The 26,649-nt window shown below is 36.7% G+C and overlaps 1 protein-coding gene across 10 annotated transcripts in view; it reads right to left on the bottom strand.

The window, feature by feature from the left end:
* LCLAT1 (lysocardiolipin acyltransferase 1) overlaps nt 1-26,649 on the bottom strand; it is a 111,263-nt gene that overhangs the window by 77,504 nt on the left and 7,110 nt on the right. For 2 of the 10 annotated variants that reach the window (XM_072927446.1, XM_072927447.1), the window contains 2 exons: nt 25,396-25,475; nt 2,511-2,631 (listed from right to left, as the gene is read on the bottom strand). The exons of 5 other annotated variants lie outside the window; for them this stretch is intronic. In XM_072927446.1, coding sequence (XP_072783547.1) covers nt 2,511-2,572 — 62 coding nt within the window. In that variant the 5' untranslated portion in view covers nt 2,573-2,631; nt 25,396-25,475. The remainder of the gene's footprint in view (nt 1-2,510; nt 2,632-25,395; nt 25,476-26,649) is intronic. 3 more of the 10 variants (XM_030268880.4, XM_030268881.4, XM_072927445.1) reach the window with 2 other exon arrangements.

Below are 26,649 nucleotides of genomic sequence, written 5' to 3'. Positions count from 1 at the left end.
GTGTGGATCAGAGCTGTGGGAAGACAGTCAAAATTATTTTACAATTCAGACTGAAAGCTGCAAACAGTGATAAAGACAGCACCCTCATACTGGGCTTGTAGTTCTTCATCTATATCGTGGCAGAACTCCAAGTTATTGGGGTACTGTACTTCACATATTCTTGTTGCCATAGCAGAAGGAAAACATGCTCTGTCTCCAGGTAACTGGAAACAATAATTCTTCAAATACAATTTTTGCTTTCTATTTCAGTTAATTTGAAAAACTCTTGGCTACAACGGGAGAAAATATTTTCTCAAATATGTTTTGCAAACTTCATTTTTATTAGAATATTTACATGAAATTATTTCGATAATCTATGCAAACAAAATGTTTGCATAGTAACATAAAGCAAAGACACCTTCCTGTGATTGGATTTTGGCTTGTTTTTTTTAACATCTAAATGCTTTTACTGAAGGTACAGCTGAGATCACAGACAAACAACAACTCGTTGTGATGATGATTTCAAAGGGTTTTAAACAGACTGTTCTCTACAACAAAACTTTTTTTCACAACTGCTTCTGTGGCTTGTAAGAGGACAAAGGATGCAAAATAAGTTTACCTGATAAGAAACAAAAAAGTTTCAAACTTTAAGGTCTGGAAGTCTCAGCATAGTCAAGACTCACCACATGATTCAAATTTCCTTAACAGCTCCCAGCTAATTCAAAGTGCTTGTACAAACAGGATAATTCATCTTCCAGGCTCAATGGAAAAAAAGATTTTAGCCTCAGCATAGCATTGAGCAATATTACCTGACAAAGAGAGCCAGCTGCCTGATAACAAGAGAAATTTTCAAGCACTTAGTACTACAAAGTGAGCAAATCAGGTTTTATTACACTATTGAAAAAATAAAGAAACGCTCTTCAGTACCAATAAAACAACAGTGGCCTACTGGTCAGCACATTTCCATTCAATCAGCATGGGCAATAAAACTGCTCATTAGTCTTCAAACCTGAATGGGAAATAGTAAGGAACTGGATTTAAGGTTCTTCCAGTCAATTACCAGTAGAAAAGGTAAACATCTTCAATTAAAATCAAGCAGAAACTCACACAGACAGCCAGTGATGCCTCTTCTCTAACAGTTCTGCAAAGAAAGTCAGCATTTAACTCCAAACTGACTTAACTTCTCCATTTCCTCCAAGCAGGGCAAGTGAAACAGGTGAACTGTAAATTCCAGCTCCCATTTTCAATTTTGCATTCAGAAACATAATTTCCAAATCAGAAGATACCATTTCACAACAAGTTTTGAAACCTTTGATCTGGGTGCTGTGAATTGAAGTTCCAGGAGGTGGGCAAGAGAAAAATAAAGTTTGCAAACTACTTAGGTGTCCATTAAATGAACCAGCAAATGAATGACCCAAATTTTCACTTGTTTATTTTTTTTAGGTTACTAAACAAAATCATCTAGACAAGAGAGCAGGCAGATTGACAGCCCTTCCTAGTTTTAGTGATGCAAATGAGAGGTGTGAGCAGGTGCTGAACATCAGCCAAGCAAAGTTTCAGTGGAAATGACACATCCTAGCAGAACCTTTCAAGTCCAACAAAATCACCACGCTTTTCTATTTGAGCATTTTATAGTTTTCTTCCGTAACAGCATTTCAAAGGAAATTTTTATCAATTCTTGCACTCAGAGCAAGAAACTAGTTTCTGTGTAGTACTGCATTTAAAAAGAAACTTGCTCGCAGAAAGTTTGTGTAGACTGACTCAGTTGTATTTCCAGATCTGCAACTCACCCTATCTCTTTGATTACACAACATCTCACTTGTGCTTCAGTTAAAAGAACTGCAGAAATAGAAGAAGTTCTAGGGGAAGCAATGGCAGGAGGAAGCTGAATTACTAATTGCAGAGAATAGCCATTCTAATCAGAAGTCCATGCAACACAGGCAGGAAGCTCCCTCAGTCTCCACAGAACTCTTTATGAACTATATTTTATTTTTGATCCTTCTCTCAGGCACTTCAGTATTTTAAGGAACATACAAATATGGCACGGATTACGATCACTGAAAAAAAATGTGAACAAACAGACACTTGACCACTAAAACCACTTCCTTTTTATACAATTCTTGCATTTAAAAAATTTAAGAGATACATTCATCATAAAACAATATAGGCTAGGGCAATAAAAGGTTAATTATCATCACAAGTCACACCCCTGACAGTATATAAGCTTACACATAAAATACAAGAAGTACAAAACTTAATGAGCAATTTCCGTAAATATTACAAATAAAATATGATTATTACTGCAACTTACTATTTATTATATATTTTATTTGCCAAGACTTAATCTGACTATTATAATTCAATAAAAAATTTAATAGAATATTGAATTTGCTCTTCCAAGTAACTGTGTCTTCCCAAATGCAAAACTGCTGGCTGAGATTCTCTGCAGTACAGCTTTAGATACTGTAAGCAGGTAATTCAGTCAGGATACAGACATCAAATCAATCTGATGCTTTTTCACCCTCATTTACCTGTTCTCTTTCCACTGTTGCTCCAGACAACAATTAGACCAATAAAGTTTGAATGAAAGCATGAGCTAAGGTATTTGAAATCATTTGTAAGAGGGTATCATGCAATAGCTACAGCTGCTTCCTGAAAAAAAAAAAAAAAAAAAAAAAGAAGAAACAATGATTTATGGAAAAGTAGCTTGCTTTTATTCCCTACTATAATCAGAAAATCTAGATGAATTGACAGATTTGCTGAAAGAAGAACTGCACAAGAGCTTTTACTCCCAAAAGCTACCTCATTTTTTTTGTTATGCATATTGCACAGACACTAATAATTCTGAATTCCTTCTTCATGGCTTTCCAAGCATGGCGTTGTGCTCTGCACTATCCATCAAGCTGCTGGGGCCCCACAAGCCTGTATTAAACAACAACCAATATAAATAGAGTGCCCTGGCTGACAAGTCATCGAGAATAGGTTTGGCAGATGAAAAGCAGCTGCTGTATTCCTCCCATCCCCTCTTTAAATAAAAGAAATAAACAAAAAACCAAGATAACCTTGTAATAAACATGGAGCAGTGTCAGTTTTGGGGGTTCATTAAGTGCTTTATATAAAACCTGCAAGTCTGCTTGAGGTCCAGCCTATTTTTCAAAAAAGTTACTTGTGGTCAGCAGCTGGCAAATCTGAGTCTTTTGGTTTTCAGTCTACAGACCAAAAAGCTGACCAACATTGATGGATAACAAATCCAAGTCAAAATTATGAAAAACAAATAAAATATTCCACTTTGTAATTGGAGATGTTACAAACAAACCAATAAATCAATTTCTTTTCCCCTGCATAAGAGCAGCCCAACACTTTAGTTCAGAGCTATTCTTGGTGGGAAGGGGTGACATTTATAATTTCAGAAGTACCTATTTCACAATAAAATCCTCAGTGGGAAAATAGAAATAAAGGACTTCATGCTGAAGAACAGTTACTCAAATAGAAAACTAGTAATTTTCACAGGAGTATCTTTAAATCTCTGCCACTGGCACTGAACTAAAAATCACTCTCAAAGAAGGAGACATCCATGAAACTTCTAGTGTCTTTTCTGCCCTCATCAAGACCAAATTTTCTCATCAGGTTAACAACTCAAGAAATACATGAAAGGCATATGAACAAAACTCACATGGCCTAGGAGAACCAGTGACTATCACCAGGACAGCAACAGCATGACAGCTTATGCTAACTCATATTATTCAGAGAGTGCAATTATGAAAATAAAGAGGGGGGATGTAAAAGCAGACTTTCAGAGGCCTTAAGCAAGGCACCCACCTTGGAAAAGGTCTCATTGAGAGCTCTGTATTGGTGACCATCCTCTATAAAAACCTCTCTCAGTTTTATCATGGAATATATTAACCCAGATAATTCCTCCTTTTCCAGCTATACTGTATGCTGCAAATGAATTTGATTCTGGATAGGTAATACTGCAGTGTGGTTTGTTTTTCTTATCCAATACAGTTTTGTTGTTTTTTAGCATCTTTTATACTCTGACAGTCATCACCTATACAGCAGCAACAATTGCTTAACTACTTTATTTTTTTTCTCAGTAGCATATTATATGCTGCAAAAATTCAGCAGGCCCTATGCTAAAAATCCAACAGCAAACTTACTGAAGCCAGTGAGTTTCCACCTAGAATCATTTGCAAAATCAGATCATGGATTTTATCCACTCTCAGAATCATTAAATGACTGAAGAGAAAGACTAACACTTATCTTCATTTGCCCACCATATAAGTAATTCTGGCTCAACAGTACTTAGATAGGAGATGAAGAAGAGCACCGACAGACAAATTTATGTCACTATTTTTTTTCAATAATAATAAAGATAAATTGCTATTATCAATGGAATATAACTCTGCCAAGCCTCTGAGTCTCTGCATCTGCCTTGGGCTTTTAAAAATGTATTTCCAAGACAAATATCAAAGAAAAAAAACCCATTTGCAAACAACATTAAAAATATTCTAGCTGTTTAATTGGAAAATTCCATTTGAGAACTTGAAATTTTGCAGGGCTGCCTTTGTGTCAGGAGTACACAGCACTCTGAAGCAGACTTACACATCAGCAAGTATCACAAGTTTATAACAACTTTAAAAGTCACATAAATTGTAGTTTTCTAGTGAGCTGTGCTTACAAGCTGGCTGCTTTCCAAGGTAAGCATAGAACAAACAATAGATGGGTTACCTGGCAGGCTCCAAAGCAAAAGAAGAAAAATGCAGCAGTTCTGCAGAAAATTTATAAATGTTTCATTCCCACCAGAAGCAGCAAAAAATAATTTATTTCCATTTGCTCCATTTCTGGGCATGAAATCCTGTTTTCAATCTATTATATTTTGGTGTAGATCAATATCCAAATCATAGCCAAAAACCGTGTTGCCAAACTACCGTCCGTAGTAACTACTGACAAGTAACTAACAATATTTCTGCTTCAGGACCTTACAGTCAGAGAGGAAGATCTGCTGTGCTTTTCAGTCTTCTAGACAACAGCCTTCACATCTCATTTGCACAGCTTACCAGCTGGATCAGTCAACAGCATATCTGGCTATTTCTAAGATTACATTACAAACCACTGCTAAGCAGGGTAGCTTTAACCCCATCTTCAGCTCTGTAATTCCCTCTTTCCATCAGCTAAAATGGCAAGCCTTTCTCCTCTGACCGGACTCTGAAAGGATGTCCCCAGGGTTTCAGGTGGATTGAGGTCTTCAAAAGCCATTTCTAGCCATTTCAGAGTGCAAACCATGGGTATTGTGCTGTGCATGGATGCAGGCTGGGCCTGGGAAGAAGCACAACTAAGTTGGTCCATCTGTACTTCTGCTAGTAAAGCTCCATGGCTCAGCAGGGATTCTCACAGCAGTAGCCTGATGCAGACGTGTTGCCTCTGCTTCCAGGGTTATTGAACCTGATTCTATAAAACACTTTTCTTCAGACTTAAAATATCTCATCAGACAGAAAATATCTCATCAGTACAGTACAACAAAGCAACTCATGTTCCTTGTTAAAGCTGAATGGCTTTGGTCCCTCAAACACCTACAAAAATATAAGCAACCATTTGAATTCTTACTTGTAATTTTTTTGGCATTTAGATACAAAGGATCCAGGGCTATTGACAAATGAGTGACAAAATGTTTTGCATGAAAATTTATCAAGGTCATTTTGGCCTAAAACAAATTACCAGCATAAGAAGCTAAATAAAGTAATTCAATGCTGAGACAACTGGGGAAGTTTATCTGCCAGTGCTTATGCAATACTTTACTAAGCTGCCAGAAGACAAATGGGGGGGGGAAAAGCAACATCTAAGACCACGATTTTTATCTTTTTAGCCTTTTATTATGTAAAATAGTAGCTCATTTGAAATAGAAACTCAGTTTCTAATAAATTTTGCCAGAACTGAAAGAAGCTTATAAAAATAATTAGAAGTGGTTTAATAGGTGCTGCATTTCCCATCACAAAGACCAAGTCAATGTACAGTAAGAATGAGCTTCAAGTCAGCTGCAAACACATTTGGCAGTTGCAAATGCTTTAGACAGACAGGCTGTGGCAGACACAGAGATGCCTGTCAATCCAAGAACAAAGTATCCAAGAAGTAATTACAGAACAGCAAGGGACCTAGTCAGGGAAATGACCTATTACAGCTATTCAGGGACTGCTAGATTTCACACATGTGAGCAACGCTCTGGCTTAACAAGAGCTACAAGGAAAAAAGGTGGGAAGGAGGAAAGCCTTCAAGAGCTACAGATGAAGAGCCTACCAATAACATCTGGGCCATTGTTACAGACCAAGTAAAACCCCTTCCAGTCTCCGACTCAGTACCACTGATGTTGCTAGGAAAGTGTCTTAGAAGCTGAAAAGTGATAGGGGAAAGAAACAAAAAGAACAACTTCTAAAAGACCACTGAAGCAAAACAAAAAAATTTGCTTGGATCATTCAGAAAACTACACAGCTCATACCTAGAGAATGAGAGGCCAAAAGATAAATAATACCTGACCTACACCAAAGCTATCATGTGGAAGATAAAGGAAACGGTTGACAAGGTAGAAATAGTCTAGAAAAGGTTATTTATTGGTCTCCCCCTTAAAATAAATAACAATAAAAAAGGAATCTAAGAGGAAATGCAATGAGTCAATCTTTTCACTAGATAAGTCTTATCCAAAAAAGGATAAGATCTGGCTGTGCAGGTCATGCTACCAGAAATACCTAAATCAAGAATCTTCTCACAGCAGCTCTTATTGACATGAAACACATTTAATATCAGCCATATCTAGAATTTTCTTTAGGGCCAGAAAGATTTCATGATCTAACAATCCACTATAAGATTTTTTCCCTTTTCTGTTTTGCTACAAGAATCTCTTCCAAGAAGACCTAGTATTGTCTCAGTTATTTCCAAGCGGGAACACACCCTGGTGTGTGCTTTCCCTTTTAGCAAGGGCCCTGATTTTGTATAATCTTTTTCAGGAAAAAGATTATACAAAACCACAGAATTCCTGGAAAGAATTTGCTCTTTCTGATTAGCACAGTAATATCAGGGAAATAGAAGCAAGAATTTACCTTTGAGGTATAAAACATGCTGATTAGAAAGTAACTGGGCTAAGCATATATGCGAGAAAGCAAGCACATCTTTCTAGTCGCATTTTTAGAAGGATTCTCAAATGTAACTACAGCTCTTTAAATGCTTTTAATGAGTTCATTGAAATAGGCATTGAGGAAGTGATGTTTTTATCAGGACTTCTCAAATTATGGACTTCTCAAAAATAGCTGCTTATGACATTCCATTTCCCTCTCTTCCTCATCAGGTTGAGGCTTCTCTCCCTGTGTTGTCTAAAAGTAAACATGGTGCTGAAACTCCCAGAGTAGTTTCAAATAATCAAAGGACAGTATGCTTTTACTTACTGGGATATTTTGCATTCAAACACAACAGCCTCAAGAAAATCACTCCACCTTGACTGCAAGGCATGCTCAAGTTAAGAAGAAAACATCACAAACACAGGTACAAAGTTAAACACAGAAACGCCAGCAATAAAAGTAAGAGCATTCATTGACTTTGAAATATTCTTATGTCCAGAGTTAAGTGACATTTTTCATCTGAGCAATGAAGAGACAACTATATTCTCCTACACTGAGATGTTCACCTCTGAAATACTTTTTTTGGCAGAAAGACCATCACAAACAGTTTAATAAACGAGAGCAAGAGTAGTGATAGCAAATAATTCAACACAGAGATCAAAGACCTGAAATTACACAGGATCACTTGGAGTGTATTAAGGGCATTAATTTATGCTAAAATAAGTAAATACATTGCAACTATTTAGAGAAACTGTAGTTACATAAACTTCATCAAACAAGGCACAGGAAAATTGTTCCAATCCTTTACTAAAACATTATGAATTAATTAATTGGCAGCTGGGTCAACTTGCTGTCTTTCCCAAAGGTATAAACCCAAGACAACATGCAGGGACGCCACTTTCCAAGCTCATGGGCAGAATGAATAGTAAGGGAATTTCTGCTCTAGTGGAGGCACCAAATGAAGATAACTCCTACGAGGCAGGGTTTTACACCTAATTCTCCACAACGGCACTGAAATAAGAGATGAGCAAGGTCTTGCTCTTCATAGTTCTGACTTCTCCCCTCAGCAGGCCCACCTTATACAGTGGTTGAGGCAGTGGCATCTCTGAAAAAGTTAGCTGTGATTGTTAAGCTAAAAAATCCAATTTCCACAGGAGAACATATGTGGACACTTCTGAATGCTTCCACTCCTAACACTAAATGAGAGTTCTTGCATATACTTTGATCTGAATTTATACAGGAGCACAGGTTTCCATGAGGGTAGCTCTTAGTATGTAGGTGGCCTTAAAAGCTCTCCTTAGAAATGCACATAGCATTGTATTGAGTTATTTCAAGATAAATAATGCATTTTTCATAGTTTAAATAAAAGATAAAGTTTGCAACTTCTACTGGTGTCTATAAATATGCTGTGAGAAAAATCTCTGGCAGTTAAGGTATCAGTTATATACTTGGACTAACAGGAATAACTAACAGAAGAAGGCCATAACTTCTCAAGAATAAAACATATAAATATTAATTTTACATGAAGTTGCTTAACATTCAAAACTTTCCTCTCACACAAATCATTTTCACCTGCTGTTGCTGCAGATGAACAACCAGGGAGAGAGGATGGAAAGAAGCAAAACAACGCAGCATTGGGAATGAAGGAACACACTGTGTCAAAGGGGAAGCCTAAAGCTACTGGAAAGCCCTGTACTCCAGTTAAGCAAGGCAATACAACATGCCTTCTAACAAAGACAATTTGAAACCAATTACAATCCAGAAAATTAATGGACTGATTCAGGCATGGATGAGCCTGAGTTTTCCACTGCCCGTATTTCCCAAGAATCCTTGTCTAACTCATGGAAAGAGGGGTAGAGCTGCTTAGAATTTTGAAAATGCAGTAAGGAGAAAATTTGAAAACAACTTGAGGAAACATGGATTCCTGCTGAGCATAGAGTTTTCAACAACAGCTAAGATTTATTGTATTGAAATTTTTTTCCAACATAGACACAAGCTACAACAGCATGTGTTTCCTTTCCAATTCAGCCACAGCTGAACACTTCATTGAACCATTACAGTAAGAAAAGAAGCTTTCACAACAACTTTATGAAGTTCTCTTCTTTTTGGATCAAACAGATATATTATTAAAACAATACCCCTAAGAGGAATCAATCATCAGACTAAATGATATCAAGGATTTCTGGGCAATTAAATCCAATTATTAATTTCAACGTATTGAGAACTTCAGAAGAGAGTACTGAGAAAAATAAATTGAAGACAAATGCTCATGAAACTATTCTTTGAGTCTTTACTTTCCCTCTGCCCTGGATCTGAATATTAAGAAATGAAACAATCGTCTTCATCTATATTTCAAAAAGTTTTATGGGCAATATATACAGTAAATTCAGCTTTAAATAATGATATTATTAGCATATTTACTAAGCAATCAAAGTTTTATTTTGTTTGTTTGGAGGCTTTTGGTATAGAGAAATGGGAACAGACAAAAAACATGACACCTTTGAGAACTTCTGCTATGGAAGGTAAGTTAACAATAGTAATCAAACCCAGCATTTTTAGATCTTTTCCCCCACCTTCACCAATCCAATTAATTGAAATTTTTAGCTTGGTTTAATGATATGACAGTTTAACACCCTTTTCAAAGAGAAATACATAACCAATGTATACAAACCTGTGAAATAACACAGCCATATGAACTTTGTTTGGAAGAGGCTGACTGGTCAAATATCACATGGGTCCCAGTGTGTGCTGCTGTTTGGTTTGTTTCCATCAGGCAAAAGATGTCAAGGTAAAGGTACAGCTGGTTCTTTGAAAGGAGTATCATTAAGGGATAAAAATAAAAAAACTCAAAGTACCAAGGTTTTATTATAGAACAACCCATTTTCTAACAACATCAAGGAACATTCCCCATTATTTCCTTCCCTTACAGAAAGGAAAACACTTTTTGTAGAATACTACAGTACTTATAATCAAATAATCTTTATTATTTACATAAGTCACTTGTAAATCACATCTAATTCTATTATTTGGTTTTATTTTATCCTTTTTTTTTTTTTTTAATTAAACTTTGCTCCACAGAAACATCAGGAATTATGCTTGCTGGAAGGGGGTAAGAAGTTCACACAAAGCTCTCTCACTGCACAGGCAGTCATGACAGGTTGTGTTAAATATGCATTTTCTCACCTTAAAGATATTTCCCTGGAAGAGCCTGAGCAGCAGAAGAAACAGTAATGGTCTCTTGGCAAGCACATAGAAGCTGCCATTATTGTGATGAAACATTAAACCACAAGCAGCTTCCACAGCCAGACCTGCTTATGTAAAGGAGCACATTTCTTCAAGTGTTTTAGTTTAAACAGATATTAATGTATTTTTAAGAATTGTCTTCTAACTCAGCTTTCACCTCTTTTGTATGTATAATACAATACATTACTGTGTTTTTGGACTAAAGGTATGATTGTTTTTATTTTTTAAAATTCTTTGAGAAAAGATTAAATTGAAAAGAAATTAGATGCCTTCTGCTTCCTACCAGCAAAGTAGTACAGACTTTTTAAAATCCTGGATCAAAATTACCTTATACAATTTTGAATTTGCCAAGGCCAGTACCAATGCATCAAAGAAGGATTTCCTTCATTTCATTTTGGTCATCTACATAAGTACCTTAAGTTGGGTCACTGGAATTACTCTCCCTCATTCCCTGTCCCATCCCACTTTATTCAGAAGGCTCATCCTATAATCTAATTTCACAAAAGAATACTGCACTTTCTCTCCCTGTGAAGCAGTTAATATACATACAACTTATAATCATGGAGGCTTGATCTACAGGGGGTTAATATTTTAGAACTCCTAGGTAAAATTAGCAATCACAGTAGGAAAAGCTAAAGAGACACTTAACCTCAGGAATGCCTCACATCTTTATGACATTAGAACCCTCCAAATGCAAATTACTGTGAAAGCAAAGATTTTTCAAGCTTTTCCTCTGAGAAAAGGGGGTGAAGGAAAAAGGTACAAGATGCTCTGGAAGAACTACCTACTAGGAATAAAAGGGTTTTTGACATGAATGTGCTTATCTCTGTAGACCCACACAGCCTGGATTTCTAAACTGAATTTCAGAATGTAATGAAATTTAGCCCTTTCAAGCTGTTCTGAAGATCAGTTCAAGAGCCAGATCAGACTCACTGAGATATGTAAATGATAAAAAGTGACAATAAAACTGCCATTTTCCTCTTCACATTTAAAAAACTACTAAATGTGCAGAATCACAATAAACTTCAGTAAGGGAAAAAAAACTTGTTTGTAAAATTAATTGCTTCTACAAAACAGCTCCCTCTTCAGTTTTCTTTCAGTTTGATCCTGCTGGTTTAACATGCAAAAGATCTTTCGATCAAGGCCACCAGTTTGGAAAAACTGTGCTAAGACTGAGGTGCTATTTCAATTATCATGGATTTGTCCTCCTCAAAGTTAAAGGTTGGAAGATGTCATTCGTTCATTTAATCAAAATTTTATGGAATGCTATTCCACAATATTCAACAATAGTTGCAGTTGGTCTGCAAAAAGGTTTCCCCATATTTTCATATGCTAACTTTGATCTATAAAGAGAATTGTAAGCTAACCACAAATCTTCAGTCTTCACTTAGCTAAATGGGACAAAAGTAATAATATACCATGATCAGCCAGTCTCAGTCAAATTATACATAATCCAAAGAATAAATAGTGACCAAGCTCAGAAATTTAGTTTTTCCTGGTTTAACAAAGAACTTTCTGAGCAATCTTGAAGAACTTGGCCTTTCAACAACTACTCCTTACATTTATTTGTATATTCAGAGACAATAACATAAAAATGAGATTGCAAAGCTTTTGCTCAGGGTTCCTATCTGGTTGAACAAACAGTTAGAGAGCATCTATCAATATTTAGATGTACTGATACCCCAAAACAAGCTAAGAATTCACACTTTACACCTAGAAATGCACAATTGAAAGTAAGCTGCAACACAGCTATTTACTCCTGGATGGAAAACTCACTTCATTTTAGAAAGGGGAACTAAGACAGCATTGCCACAACTGAGGAAAATGCCACTTTCTATTAGTATTTGCAAGATCCTACCAGGTAACAGCTGTAAGTTAATGCAGGGGATATTTTTCTAGTTATGTTGGGATAGGAAGGCATGTGTGGGTAGTTTTTTATTTTTGTTAACTTACTTTAATCTTATTTTGTATTTCAGTTTCCAGTTGTTCTTGAGACTCTTTTTGAGTATCCTGAACTTGCTTCAGGTGTAGCAATTTGTCCAACTAGAAGGAGTTATGCTATTAATAATGTACAAAGGGCCTAGATAAGAAGTCACCTAATTTATCTAAAAAAAAAGCTTTTTTTTCATGCAGGATGAGGATGCTAAACCATTAAATTCTCAACACTTAGGAGAACTGTACTGCTTAAGTGGAGAGCAGGTATTTCTAATTAAAAAGTGACATTCTTCTTTCAAGGTTCTCCATTTGGTTGCTTATGTTTTAAAAAGGGAACAGTTAGTTATAGAAGTAGTATGTGTTTATGTAAATCATTATGTAATTGTTTTGATCTCTACCAATGCAGAGATCTAATTAACCTCTGCAGAAAGTTTCACTTATAGTATTTATGCTTTTTTTCCCAGTAAATTAAGGATTGGGAATTTAAATAATTTTGCTTAACTAGAGGGATCACATGATTTTTTAAAATAGTCACACTGATCTATCTGAGCCCTGTGTGAGGGTAGGGAGAGGAGTTGCCTTAATTCACTGTGAGGAGCACTCAGATAGTTTAGTGATCTGATCACACAAGCTTCTATGGAATCAGATATTCCAAGAAACACTGCCAAGGTCCTGAAGAGTTTACAATTCTTCAGATGCACTGAATTGCTTTACTAAACACTAGCTGCACAAGTGGGACACATTTTTATGTATATTTCCATAAAAGATGAAAGTCTTATCTTAGCAGTACAACAAGAACCCTGAGAGTATTGATTTTTCTCCCTTGCAAGAGAAGTCAGATTGTACAGTTTTAAGCATATGCAAGAGTTGGGTCAGACTAGATGGAGTCATAGTAAATAGAAGTGTTTTTGGGTTCCATTTTTGAGTAGCAATGACTATGTCTTGGTGAAACACTGGCATTTTGTCAAGCTTTTGCAACTCCCACCCTGGACAAGGAAAAAGAGTTAACTATACAAGTTTTCAATCCAGAAAAGAGCTGCCTTTATTACTCAGAAGATGGTAGGTCACATTTCAGGGAATGTGTTCTCGAAAATTCTATACCCAGCAGGGAGTGTACATCAGCATGAATGGAAAACTGCAAGCCAGAAGCTATGAAACCATTACAAACTCCCTCACTGACCTTCTTTCAGCACAGGACCTTTGCAAGCATCAATCCACATCTGCGAAAATAAAAAACCTGCTTCCCACCACCTCTTGCCTCACACAATACACATGACTTATATCTATTTTCTGTGGAAGTGTATTCCTTGCTTCCTGTCTTTCCTCTGCAGAGAAATTAGAGACAAGATGACAACTGCCCATATGGAGAATACACTGCAATGCCCACATGTGAAATATATACCATTGCAAAATCAACATCACACTGGGGCAGAAAAAGCCACCAATTTGTCTTTGAAAAAAAAAAAAATTTAAAAGCCCAAACTATGAACTTAAAAAAGAATAAAAAGGAAATGAGTCATGGGGAAAATTTCAGGGAAATTTCACATGAAAAGGAAACCCATAAGCAATTTCATAAAGTTTTCCATGCTCTTGTCCTCCCCCCTCCCCCACGCCCTTTCTTTTTTCTTTCCCAGAAGCTTGATGGAAGTGGACAGGCCTCAAAGTACTTTTATTTATCCTGCTATTAGAGGGAGAACAAAACAGAGAACAGGCCACAGTGTGCTCTGAAACTCTGAAGATTTGTCTGCTGCATCTTTTTATTCATGGAATAAAAAAATGCATTGCATCAAGAACTGGCAACTACAAGCATTCAAAAACTATGAATCAGATTGCCAAAACCCAAACACATTAAATAACCATTCCATCTCCAGTTTTCAGACATGCTGTCAGGAAATGAATGGTTTCTTTCTTCTCCTACGTCAAATGGGCAGGTGGAAAATTCCCAAGCACGTTCTTCTCATGGCTATGTTCTCAATCAGCTGGAAAGCAAATGTGTCAAAGTCCCAGTAAGGTCATTTGGATTTATATCTTAAGTCCCTCCCTGACACTCAGAGGCAGCCTTCTGTCTTTGCTCCTGCACTACAGAAACCAGAAACTTGGGAAAGTTCAGATGTAGAAGGGGAAAAAAGATTCCAAGAGATAAAGCTGGGTCCTCAACATCCCCATTATTAATTGGCTTTACTTAAGCAAATTATCTTCTTTCCTCTGTAAATATCTTAAGTCATCACCTAATTAAAGAAAGAAAAGCAAGCTGCTTTGCTATTCCAGACCAACATACTTTCCTTATGGAGAGCACAATAGCTTCTAGAGCAGATGGAAACACCTGCTGGAAGCTCTAAAGAACACTGATCTTCCAAGCTACTCAGAAGATTGAAGCACACTGCTCTGCTTGATACATTTACCTGTTCACAACCTAACAACCTCTGTAGCTTCTAAACATCACTCAGAGTCAGGCCTGTCTCTAAATGTGGCCCAAGAAAAGGCTTTCTCAAAAAAAGTTTACCACAAATACAGTCTGCAGGGTAATTTGTTTGAATTATTTCAGAACAAGAAAAATTGAGCCCTCATGCAAAACATTTGTTTCCAGGAGGCTCACAAAAAGATTCTGCTACTGAAATGACATCATGTTTGTCTTGAACAAGTGTGGTTTTCCAGGAGTCTTCCAAGGAGACATTGCCTGTATTCAGTGAATCAGATTTTCTAGCTTTAGCACTTTCCAAAGTAAATAAAAGAAACTCTATGAGCAATCAAAACAGAAGCAAAAACACAAGAATTGAGAAGCTCTTTTCCTACACAGACATGGTACTCAAATTTCAGACTATGTCTCAATTTGGATGACTGCTCCCTTTGATTTAGAATTCTACTTTGACAGTCATTGACTTGGAAATACTTTATAGATACTTGACTCTTGGGGAATGGTCACAATTAGGATTCTGAAAAAAAACCCAACATTTTAGGGAGGTCACAAGTCCCACCATGACTCACAGATACAGAGATGGTTTCAAGGAATCAATTATTAGCTGTTTGATTGTGTCATGGCACAGTTCATACACAGCCATTTCATTATACAGATCAATTTTGCAGACCTGACACATCAAAAAGCAGTAATCTCAACAGTTTGAATGTATAAATTCAAGCAGAATTTCTTCTAGTAAAGCCACTGATAAAAAAATTCTTCTTTCTTATCACACATATGAACATGTTTAAGTTCAATGGTTTGTTGATAAGAAACACCTCTGAGTGGAAAAAAAATCTCTTAAAACGCTCCTAATAATGAATTCATTGTAGCTGCAAGAATTTCAATTAAAATAAGAACAACCTGTAGAAAAAGTGGCACATATGACTCAAGACAAAAGCTGCAGCCAGCCACCAGGATAACAAGAGCCAAAGAGCTGACCTTGTGAACTCCCATCAGTGGAGGCTGCCACACACACCTGGTACAGAAGAAACCCAAACAGGGTTTATTCTGTCGCTACAGATAACATCTTGATTATTGCTCTAAAAACCTGCTTCCTGTCCATCTTGCTGCCCTTTGCCATTAGGTTCTGATCCAGCAGTGCTCTTTGCCCCCTCAGTTGTATGAACTCATTGTATGAGCTCATTCTGCCAGCACAGCCTTGGTTTCTAATCCCACCTCTGGTCTGCTTAACACTAAATACTGGATCTCACTGCCTGCCGTGCCCCCTCCCCTTCCCTACTATTTCTAATCATTGCACTGACACTGGGGGAGGAACAAGCAAGCAGGATAGAACACCAACCCAGAATCACTCTATGGAGCTCGTACCCCCTCATTCTCCATTTCTTTTTTATTTCACTCTTCCTGCCCTAAACTACAGATCTATCCACTCATGACCCATTTAAGATTCCTTGCAACCAAGTAAAGGAAAAGTAACTGGCACCAACCCAGTTGATAGTCTAGAAACAAGAATAACACCTGAGCATCATCAAGGACCTACCAGCTGCCCTAGAGTTTTCTGCAACCTTAACTGATCAGGAATAAAACCTTAACAGTCAGATAAGCTATATACCCTTTACAGTACTTGTTCTTCTAGCAATTTCCTTTTCTATTCTGAATTAGAGCAGAGGATTAAAAAGAGTCTGGTTTATTTTGTGGATTTTTTGGGAAGTTTTGCTGTTATGCTGGGACAGGGAAGGAGAGAAACATTTACAAAATCTTGGCAAGAAGTGGCAACATCCACTTCTCTTTTGTTATTTTGGCCCACATTGCCAAGATTTTTGGATATTCCTTCTGGAAAAAGGAGAAAGATGAGGAATTGTCTGAAGGAGTGTTTGCTGGGCTGCTTGCCCTCAGAAAACTGGAAAAGTGCAGAGGCTGAAGAAAGAAAGTATTCTATAAACTCAAATCTGACTTATGTTGAACAGAACAACATTTATGGAGAATTAGTATTTCCAGTGTCTTGACCTAGGAAACCTTGTTATCTTGTATGATGTTCAAAGAAATGACCAGTGGAAAAACCACAGAAATTGCCAAACAATCAGCAGTAGTGCTGGCTAGTTGTCCTGTCTGACAGTGTCTTTTCAGAAACCTCGATAAGAACGTGCAGGAAGAAAGCCTGCAAGAGACAGAGATGGTGAGTTTATTCTTAGCCTCTGGTAACATTTATCTTATGCCATAAAATACTCAGGCTTACATTCTTCTCACTACTACTCATTCATTAGCAGACTGTTCTTGTCTTCGATATAAAAAGACCTAATCCTTTTTGTTCTACAAGCAATCTTTAAGCCTTCTTCACTCTTGCTGAATACTCAAATTCATGAAGGAAAAGGATTGACAGCAGCCAGACAACCTGCCCATTCAAGCAACAAAGGTACAAATTACACCCTCGGGTTCACTCAGCTACCAGTAACAGGTAATCAGTCAGAAGCCCTACTTTTAAAGTCTTGTGACTTTAAAATAAAGTCTAAATGATGTATCTTGTTTTAAGGAAAAGTTCCTATTTTATGGAATATCTTACTAGGAGACATGTGAATGGTGGTTTAGAGTGTGTAAAACAGCTTCAGGGAGCACAGTATTAAAGAGGAAGAAAGTAGTAAGGAGAAGATTAAATCTTACATCTGGGATTTGTTCAGTTACTACAGAGCAAGGGATGCTCTTGAGAAGCTGCCACTCCAAGCCAGGGAGGTTTGGTTGGGCTGGCCAGCTGTCCAAGGTGCCAACTACTTAAGATTTCATCAATCTTTAACTGTTGGAGGAAGTTCTCATTCTCCTGCACCAAGCCCAGGAGAGGAACTGGGCAAAGGAAGGACACAACCATACTAAAAGGCATCCCTGGTACACCCTTTAAAGAACAGCTGGGAGCCACCAGCTCAGAAAGCAGAACCAGCACAAACAGTCATGTAAAAAGACCAAGTCTGCAGTGACTCCTTGTAAAACAAGTATCTGTAATCTTATCCAGCCTACATGGCTAAAACCACAGGGGGTAAAGAGAAGGAAAGGAGCCAGCTGGAGAAGGCTGGTGGAAGAAAACAAAAATATGAATTCCTGTTCCCTGCCTTATTTAGAGTATAATTTATTCATCACCACCCCAGACTGAAATGTCTGAGCAACTTCCAGAGCACTGAGAAGTTATTTTTGCCCTCCAAAATATAAGGAGTATAAGAAACACGACCAACAATCACTGTTTAATACAATAATAATGCGATACTATGATTCACTTACATTAAGTCTGACTAAATATGTCATTATCTTTAAATAGAAATGGCAACTAATAATTTTAAAACTAAAAATAGAAAGATATGTGATGTGAATCCTATATGACTTACTCCTAGCATGAATATATTATGCTGTCTTTCAAACGCTTTCCTAGGTGCTTTCAGCTTTGGTTTTGTTTTTTTTTTGTTTTTCACTCAAGTTTGTTTTCTATTTATTTTGTGCACCAAGATACCATCTAGTCACAGAAATGTATTTCTAGAATTTTGTACAAAGAAGGACTACATCATTCCACAACTACAGAAACCATGCTGATATGAAATGTAGATGCCATTGTAACTAAGGAAAATCAAATGGCAGAGATGACAATGAAATATGTGGGAGCAAATACACAAATAAACCCTTTATAATGAAAGGAATACTAAAAGTCTTCTAAAAATGTCAGCTAGGGGAACTCAATAAAGGTCAAGACACTTTGAAAAGGAAAAGTTAATCAAAGACTTTCGTATTTACTGTCTTTTGTTCCATAACATAGTACAATGTACTCTAGGTTACTTTAAAGCTGTGACCTTTCTTGCCGGCATTCACTGTTCACCAACATAAAAGTCCCAAGTTTTGCTTGAAGAAACCAAACCTGTTGATGTGTAAATTATGAGTCTCCAAAAGCATTACTTAAATGACAGAGCTTGACCAACATGATTACTTTTGACTGTTCTTGCATAAGCCAAAATAAACAACAGGTGGGGAATGACCCCAGAACTCCCTTCATATATTTTAAACAGCCTTTAATGTTACCATTCCCACCACTAGCAAATGAAAATAGGTGGGGCAAATATCTTTGTGCCAGTAAAAATGTTTCATTTAACAACAAAGCATGTGTTAAGAAGGCCAATTAAAATGTACAGGCACGTTTTGAAGTCACTGAATTTAGAGTTATGAAAATAAACCAGCATTTTCAAAATGGAAGCATTACAAAAACGACAAGCAGATTTCTATCACCTCAAGGAAAACCATGGTTTTCAAGTAATTTTCTTTAAACTGTCACTGTCAAAATCAAAGCAAAAATCAAGAATGAGAGATATTGTGAATAATATCAAAACCACTCTTGAAACTTATTTTTTTGTGGCTCAACAACCACATTTTCCTATGTTTTAAAGTGCTTCTTTCCTTTCTTACAGGGGAAAAGCATTAACACAAGAGGAGAAACAGCCTATAGCAAGACTACATAGCAAGTGCCTCTGTCCTTCCGCCCCTCAGGAAAGAGTATTATTTTCCTAGGGTGGCTTAGTTAAAACATACATTTAAGCTGTTCTAACAGCAGCTAAAACTACAGCTCCTGCTTTCAATTCACATGATTTCCAAGACTTTTAAGTGGAAAGGAAATTTGTTTCCCAAATAACACCCCTTATTCTGCAGCTTACTTAAAACTAAGTAGTTATTTCCTGTGAAAAATTTTCAGGAGTTAATAAGACATCTTTTTCTTTTCAAGAGAAATCATCCATGAGTCATCTCAAACCCATACAGACACAATATCTCTACAGACAACAGATCCACACAGAGTGGCTGAGGTTGGAAGGGACCTCTGGAGGTCTTCTGGTCCTGTCCTGTTCAAGCAGGACCAACTGCAGCCAGTGAGCTTATGAATATCTGAGGGAGACTCCATAACCACCTCAGGCAACCTGTGCTGGTGCTCACTGACCCTCCAAGTCAAAAAAGGTGTTTTCTGATGTGTCTCAGTTTGTGTCCATTGCCACTGGGCACCACTGAGAAGAGCCTTTTTCCATCCTCTCTGCACCCTCCTTTCAGGTACTTGCACAAACTGATAACATGTCCCTCCCCAAACCTTTCTCCCCCAGGCTGAACAGTCCCAGCTCCCAGCTCCTCCTCACACATCAGAAATGCTCCAGTCCCCTCACCATCTTCGTGGCCCTTCACTGAACTCTCTCCTCCATATCCAGTATGTGTTTCTGCAGGGACTTAATCCTAGACATTTCTGGAAGAATTATAGTATCCTGATTAGCTGGGAGGTTAAGCCCAAAGGGTTAAAAATTTCACCTAAGCTGCTGCACAGGGTTTTACAAGGAGGCAAAGAGCCCTCCAAATTCACATGAGGGGGTTTCCTCTTTAGCCACTACAATAATAGCTTTGGTCCTGGTCCTAAGTCAGAGCAGAACTATTAAGGCCAGCTTTCAGGAAACTGAATTCTGTCTGAAAATACCTGCCTGCTAGCTGCAAAATTAGGGAGACTATAAAGTCACTTAAAAATTCACCAGTCCTCAGCTTCCTTTCGAACAGTTTAAGCTTCATGAAGCAAATAAAAAAGCTGATAATGTTGTGAAATATTGCAAGGTTGCGAGAAAAAACTAGCAGCTCTGTGTGACAGCATGACCTACCAAAATAGGTCAAATTACTTTAGGAAACCATAAATATATTTTAAAAAAAAAAGGTTACTGTTCTTCCAACTTTTCTCCCTCCACATTTTGGTAAGGGGACCAAATACCTAGGCAGACTAGAAGACATAAGCAATAACTGCAAGTTCCTTTACACTTATTTATAATAAGCCATTATTCTTTCATAATGCTTCCAGAGTAATTTACAGTAATCTGCAGTATGAAAAAGGGATGTAACAAAGAAAATGAGACATTATGTGATGAGCATTTCTGAGGATGTCAGAATTTTTAATAACTAACACTGTAGCAAAGAGGAAAGAGATTAATGGCAAGAGAGCAAGCAAGAAAAGGGATTTTAGGTATATTATGGAAAATAAAAAATTGAAAGTGAACTAAAACCTGTAACAGCATATTTATAAGTCTTTTTCACTGGTAACAGATTCCAAGCTTCAAATCAGGTTTGAATGCATGAGTCAGTAAGGAAAAATATAATAATTTCCTGATACTTCACTGAAATTCTTAGACCAAACTACAACAAAAATAAATAATAATCCCTTTTAGAAGGAATATTAGAACAGGATTCTCTTCCAGTTGTTCAGGAACATTAGGGATTTAAAGTATTTTAAAATGTCTGGCTGCAGTACAACACAACCCATAGCTAATGGGACTCAACATGAACTCTCCCATAACACTTTATCTAGTCAAATAATTTCTCTTTATAACTTTCTATCTCTCGCTTCTATACTGTCAGATAGAGACATCAAGCATATAAATGGGAAATTACATAAAGAGATATCAGAATTGATTCTTTCAAGCTGCAAGTAGGTTTTTCTATACATTACAAACCACCTCAAGTCAACTGTAAGACACCTTATAAAATAACATCTACAACCTGTAGATGCAATTTCTGTAAAGCTGTTACACATTTTGATAGCATCATTTAGTCACATTCTATTATGCAGAAATATACTTAAGAAATATTAACACTTTTTCCCCTCAAAGTGTACTTGGTGCATAGAGGAATATTATCTTTTACCACTAGCAGGGAATTCAAGGCATTAATTGTAATTTGTTATCAGATGTACCAATAAAGGCGATCACTGCACCCTCCATCAAAGGCTGAAAAAGATTGAACTGATTACCAAATAAGGTAAAGTCTGATAAATTTAAAACTCTAAGCTTCACACCTCATTCAAAATGCATCTCTCCAACTTATCAACTGCAAAAATGTCTGCCAATTCATCAAGTCAGCTTTGTCCCATTCTAAATACCATAAAAGACTAAGGTACATTTACATTAAGTAACTTCAAGTACATTTTCAGGAGGCTGAAATTCACTGTGAAAGCCAACAAAGATTAGGGAAGGCTGTCTATCACCAATTAGACAGTAAAAGTCAAAGCACAGAGGTTCAGTATTAATTCCTTGGGAGAAAGGCATCCCAATCAACATCCTTCACCTTAACTGCAGAGGTATCATCCTGAAACTGGAAGAAGTGGTCCTGGATGGTCAATACATTTTCACAAGTTACTGTGAGGAAAATTACCGAATGTGAGTGGAGAAATTAGAACAGGCTATTTTCTTCTTATTTCTTTGAACAATATCCTATGTGTTCAATCAAGCATATGTAAATAGACAAGGAACTATTTCACTCTGGACCAAAGCAAGACTTAAATGAGAGGCATAAAGCAGAATTCAGTCAAACTGCAGAACCATTTGCAATTGTAAATGGCTTTGTAGAAAGCTTAGAATACTGACAGATTTCTTTTTCTGGTGCTCTTGATCCTATATTCAAGAACTCAATCCAGTGACCTCTCAGTGGAGTCAGCATTGATCTTGGGTATCTATCATTTGCCTACAATAAAACAGACTGCCAGGAATTCATAGTCTCAGACTACAGATGAAGTGATTCTGTGGAAATCTAACACGTAATGATTCGTTTCAGCCCAAAAAGTATTTTGGTCATATAGAGCAATATCGGAATTTACAGGAGGGAGAAGATGACATTTAGCAAGGGGTGATCCTCAGTGGAAATACAGGTAGCTACATTCACAGTGGAGATCAAGGGATTCAGCACCACTCAAAAAGCCATCTGGGATACTGAAACTGTGCAATGAAACATAGAGAAATTATAAAGCACCAGATTTAAGGCTGTTGCTCCCTGGCTGGTTTGTTCTTTCACACAGGAACCCCACCTTATCTAATCCACAGGCCTTGACAGCAGGGTGAAGAAGAAGAAATTATTCTGTATTTCTTTCTCCCCTTCCCATAGTAGAGTGCTTAGATATTAAAATTCTAGGGCAAGACCCTCTTTTTTCCCCCTTTTTCTTCCATCTTAAGCTTTTTATACTGCTATCTAAAAGTGTTGTATTTCAGTAATTTATTTTCACAAAAGATCCTATTTGTATTTTTATAACTCAAGGCCTATAACTCAGCACACAGCATATGAATTGTGTCTACTTAATCTGGAATGTTTCCAGACTAATTTTTTTTTTCAAAATATTTGTCACTGTGCAGTACATCACAAGCACAATTCACAATTGTTATCAGCTTCAGTTGCAGCTGTGAAAGAATTTATTTTATAGATGTCCAATTTGGAACCTTACTATTCAAATACAAGGATCACAAGTGGTTACTGTTAATAATCCTACATATCTTGCTTCTTAAGCAAAAAGTAATATCCAGGTCTTCAGTGGCATTTAACTACAGAAACCTTCAGATGATCATCTCCAATCCTTTATTCAGTTCAGGAAACAACATCAAGCACATGCAACAAGTAAAATGGGTTCTACAGACCACATTCTTTGTATCTTTAAGGTGTTCCTAAAATATAAGCCATGGTAAACAGCAAGTTTTTTAAGGGGAAAAAAAAAAGAGAATGTGTTAATGGAAATACATCCTGTCAATTCAAATAAGATGTGGGTGACATTAAAAAACTTAGCCCATATATCACTTGTCACTTATGTTTCTGTTGGTATTTTAATGAAGTCTAAGATCATGAGCCTACTGTGAAGAGAATCTGGGAGAATAACAGCTGCTCATCTCTAATAGCGATCATGTAACTTAAGAAATGTCATTTTATTATTTTTAAGGAACAAAGGAAAGGAAAATACTCCAGTGACAAGGTAAGGTATCTTAAACAAAGGAAGACCCAACAGTCTTATGTACAATATACATATGAAAACCTTAAAATGTATCCTATTTTCCTTTTGAAATGAATTCTGTCCATCAAGAAAAAAACAATTAAATCAATCAAACTATAGAATTTGAAGGTAATAAAATAGTGATCATAAGTATTTTCTTTTTCTTTTTTTCCTACTAGTTACATTGTCAGAAAATTTCTTTACTCTACATTAAGGAACAACTTATCCAAGCTAACTTCCTTCTGAAAAAATTAATTGAACTTTTATTATGATTGCATTTAGAATGCTTATATAGAGAATTCTTAAGCTTTTTCCAGAGCAAAAACAGTTAAAATGTTTTAATTAAACCACTTTTCCTTGAGAAATGTTTAGTTTACAATGTTTTTAATATAACTCAACATTGGCTGCATCTTTCTTGACAGATGGTATTTCCTTAACAGAGAATGTCTCAAATGGTTTATGTATAACATTCTTTCTAAAATTCATTTCCTTTCTGTGTAAGAAGTTAATACACCAAGAAAAAAAAAAAAAAAAACAAAAAACAACAGGAATGTTTCATGCCATGTGGGATATAAGAGTTCTAGAGTTTTGCTTTAAGTTAGCCGAGTAATATTTTTGTAGAAATATTATTAATGTGGTTGAAGCTTAACATTTGGAAAATGGAAAAATACTTGCCCACAACACTGCTTCTCTCCAGATCCCACTCCAACATTAACTTCTCTTTTATGTTCTACTCCTTAGTCCCATGTCTGGTAAAATCTGACAGATATTAGTAAGGTTCAGCTTAGGAAAGAGATGTTTAACTGGATGATTGTTTTCAAGAACAACCGACTGGTAGTTCTGTAACAAATACCTCTCAAACCAGAAGGAAAGTTCTTATAACTTCCCTCCAAAATCATTCAAAACACTGAAATCGGAGAAAAGCACACTATAATCTTTCTCAGGAGGAGGACAGACACTGAGGCCTCACAGAAGTAGATGCAGCTACTAAGGGTGGGCCACTCCTCCATATTAACATCAAAACACAAGTTCCTAAGAGGGAGACTTGTACCAGGTGGATGCAGAAGAACTAAGGCTCCACAAGCAAAAATGCTGGGGAAATAGAATCTTTGCAGGATATTCAGGCCAAAAGTATTGGGTTTGCAGCTCGTAATATACACTCCCTATAAGGGTTGTAACCCTCTGGCTAAATGGCTGGAGAGCAAAGGCAGTAAGAGCAGTCTTCAAGTGATAAAGAAATACCTGTTGATAATTTCTTTTCCTTCTTGTTATGCTATAAGCATTCATTGAAATATTACTTTTCTAATAGATCAAATAATTTTTGGTACAGATGAAAATTTTTATTCTAAAATATTCTGCCACCTGTGGAACTATATTTTGCAGATACGACTTTCCATTTCTGGGCATCTCTTAGCCAATATGCCATTTTGTGAGACTTCTATTAAATATTATCATCTGTCTTAATACTGTGTTCATAAACAATATCATGCACTGAAATCCAAAGCTACCAGTTTCCCTAAATCTGAAGGTTTGCCTATTTTATATTTATGAAAAATGACATATTTCTAAACTTCACAAAAACCTGTCCTAAATATACCTTTTTCAGCTACTTTTGTCCTTCAAGACACAGTGAGAGATCATGGAGACTGGGAATATAATCTTTCTTTCTAGTATGCAAACTCATTTTAGCTTTCTGCTCACAGCAATGCTACCTTCCGCTCTGAAGGCAAGCTGAATGCCCAGAGCTCATGATAACAAAGCTTTGGGCAATATGTACAGTGCCAGTTTGCCTAGAAGATTTTTATGGATGCCTTCCATAAGGTTAAAAAAGAAAGAACAGCTGTATTTAGCACCTCTATTTGCCACTTATGACATGTAAAATGAAGAAGGACCTGAAGGATCTTAGGGTCACTGACAACACAGGAATAACTTACAGCTTCCCTTTAAAAAGAAGGATTTCCTACAGCCACTTCAGGGGCCTGGTGCTGTTGCAGGAGGGTGAAGGTCTGCCAAGCTGCAAAGGCACAGAGAGAAGGCAGACCATCAGAAAACCCAGCTAACATGTGACTGAAAGAAGAAATCTTTACTAAATCCTCTAAACTTTTCATAAGTCTTTCCAATTAAAAATAATTGCTATTAGTATGTTTTCAAAGAAAACTACTGCATAAGTGTGCTGTGTAACATATCATATTCGTTCTTCAGTAGACCAGCCTACCACAATTACTTCAACAAAACCCACATAATTTCAGCTATTTTTTTTCCTTTAGACAGAATATGTACTCCTGTGCTATCAATAATCATTTTGGCAATATCCCTGTTGTGACCACTTCAGGCACATTTGCTTCTGCCTAAACTTAATTTCCATCCTTCATATAACTACAGAGCCATTGTCTCAATTTTGCAGGTCAGTCATCTCTCAAGGTCCTTTGATGGCCTGCTGTAATTAGAACACACACCAAAAAATAGCTGCTTGACCTTTGACAACTTCAGAGGCATTCGTCTTTTGAAAACTATTAAGGTGGCAGACAAGAAAAATATGCAGCTTTTTTACCCACTGTCATAATCTAAATGAGATGTGCTGCTCAATTCAAGCATTGTTTTAAAGTGTGAGTTTTTTTATTGCTTAGTGCAGTTGACACTGTTCAGTATCTAACACTGTATCCAAGAGAGGAGCAAAACTAAATGCTTCTCAATATTTACCAAAAAGACCAAGATTCTTTCTTCATAGTAGGACTGAGATACAATTCATACAATGCCTACCTTTACTGCAGCACAAGTAAAAATATTCTGTGAGACGGAATAATAATTTCTATTAAAATGTAAGTAAATTTTGAAAACTGGCATCTCAAGATAGAATAATTTATGACAAAATAATGAAGTATTCATTCTGTAATGAATGGTAGACCCATGCAAGCGCTCAAAATAGCAGATAACTGTAAGGATTTCATTTCAAACTTGGTATTCAAGAGAAAATTTAAACCTGATGTTCCTAATAAAAGAACACACTTCTCTGAACAAAGCCATAATTTTGGGAGAGACACACCCTTGTCACTTCCAATGGTTAGAAATAGATGAGCCTGCAAAACATTTATTGTAAATCATATTGAGATATGAGTATTTTTTTAAGGAAACTCTAGTGCAAAACCTATCCATCTCATGGAGGCAGCACAAAATGCAGCAAGACCAAT

Source organism: Taeniopygia guttata, chromosome 3, assembly GCF_048771995.1.
Source record: "Taeniopygia guttata chromosome 3, bTaeGut7.mat, whole genome shotgun sequence".
NCBI classification, from domain to species: domain Eukaryota; kingdom Metazoa; phylum Chordata; class Aves; order Passeriformes; family Estrildidae; genus Taeniopygia; species Taeniopygia guttata.
The sequence above is the reverse complement of the archived record's forward strand: the minus strand, read 5'-3'. Positions and strand labels throughout refer to the sequence as shown.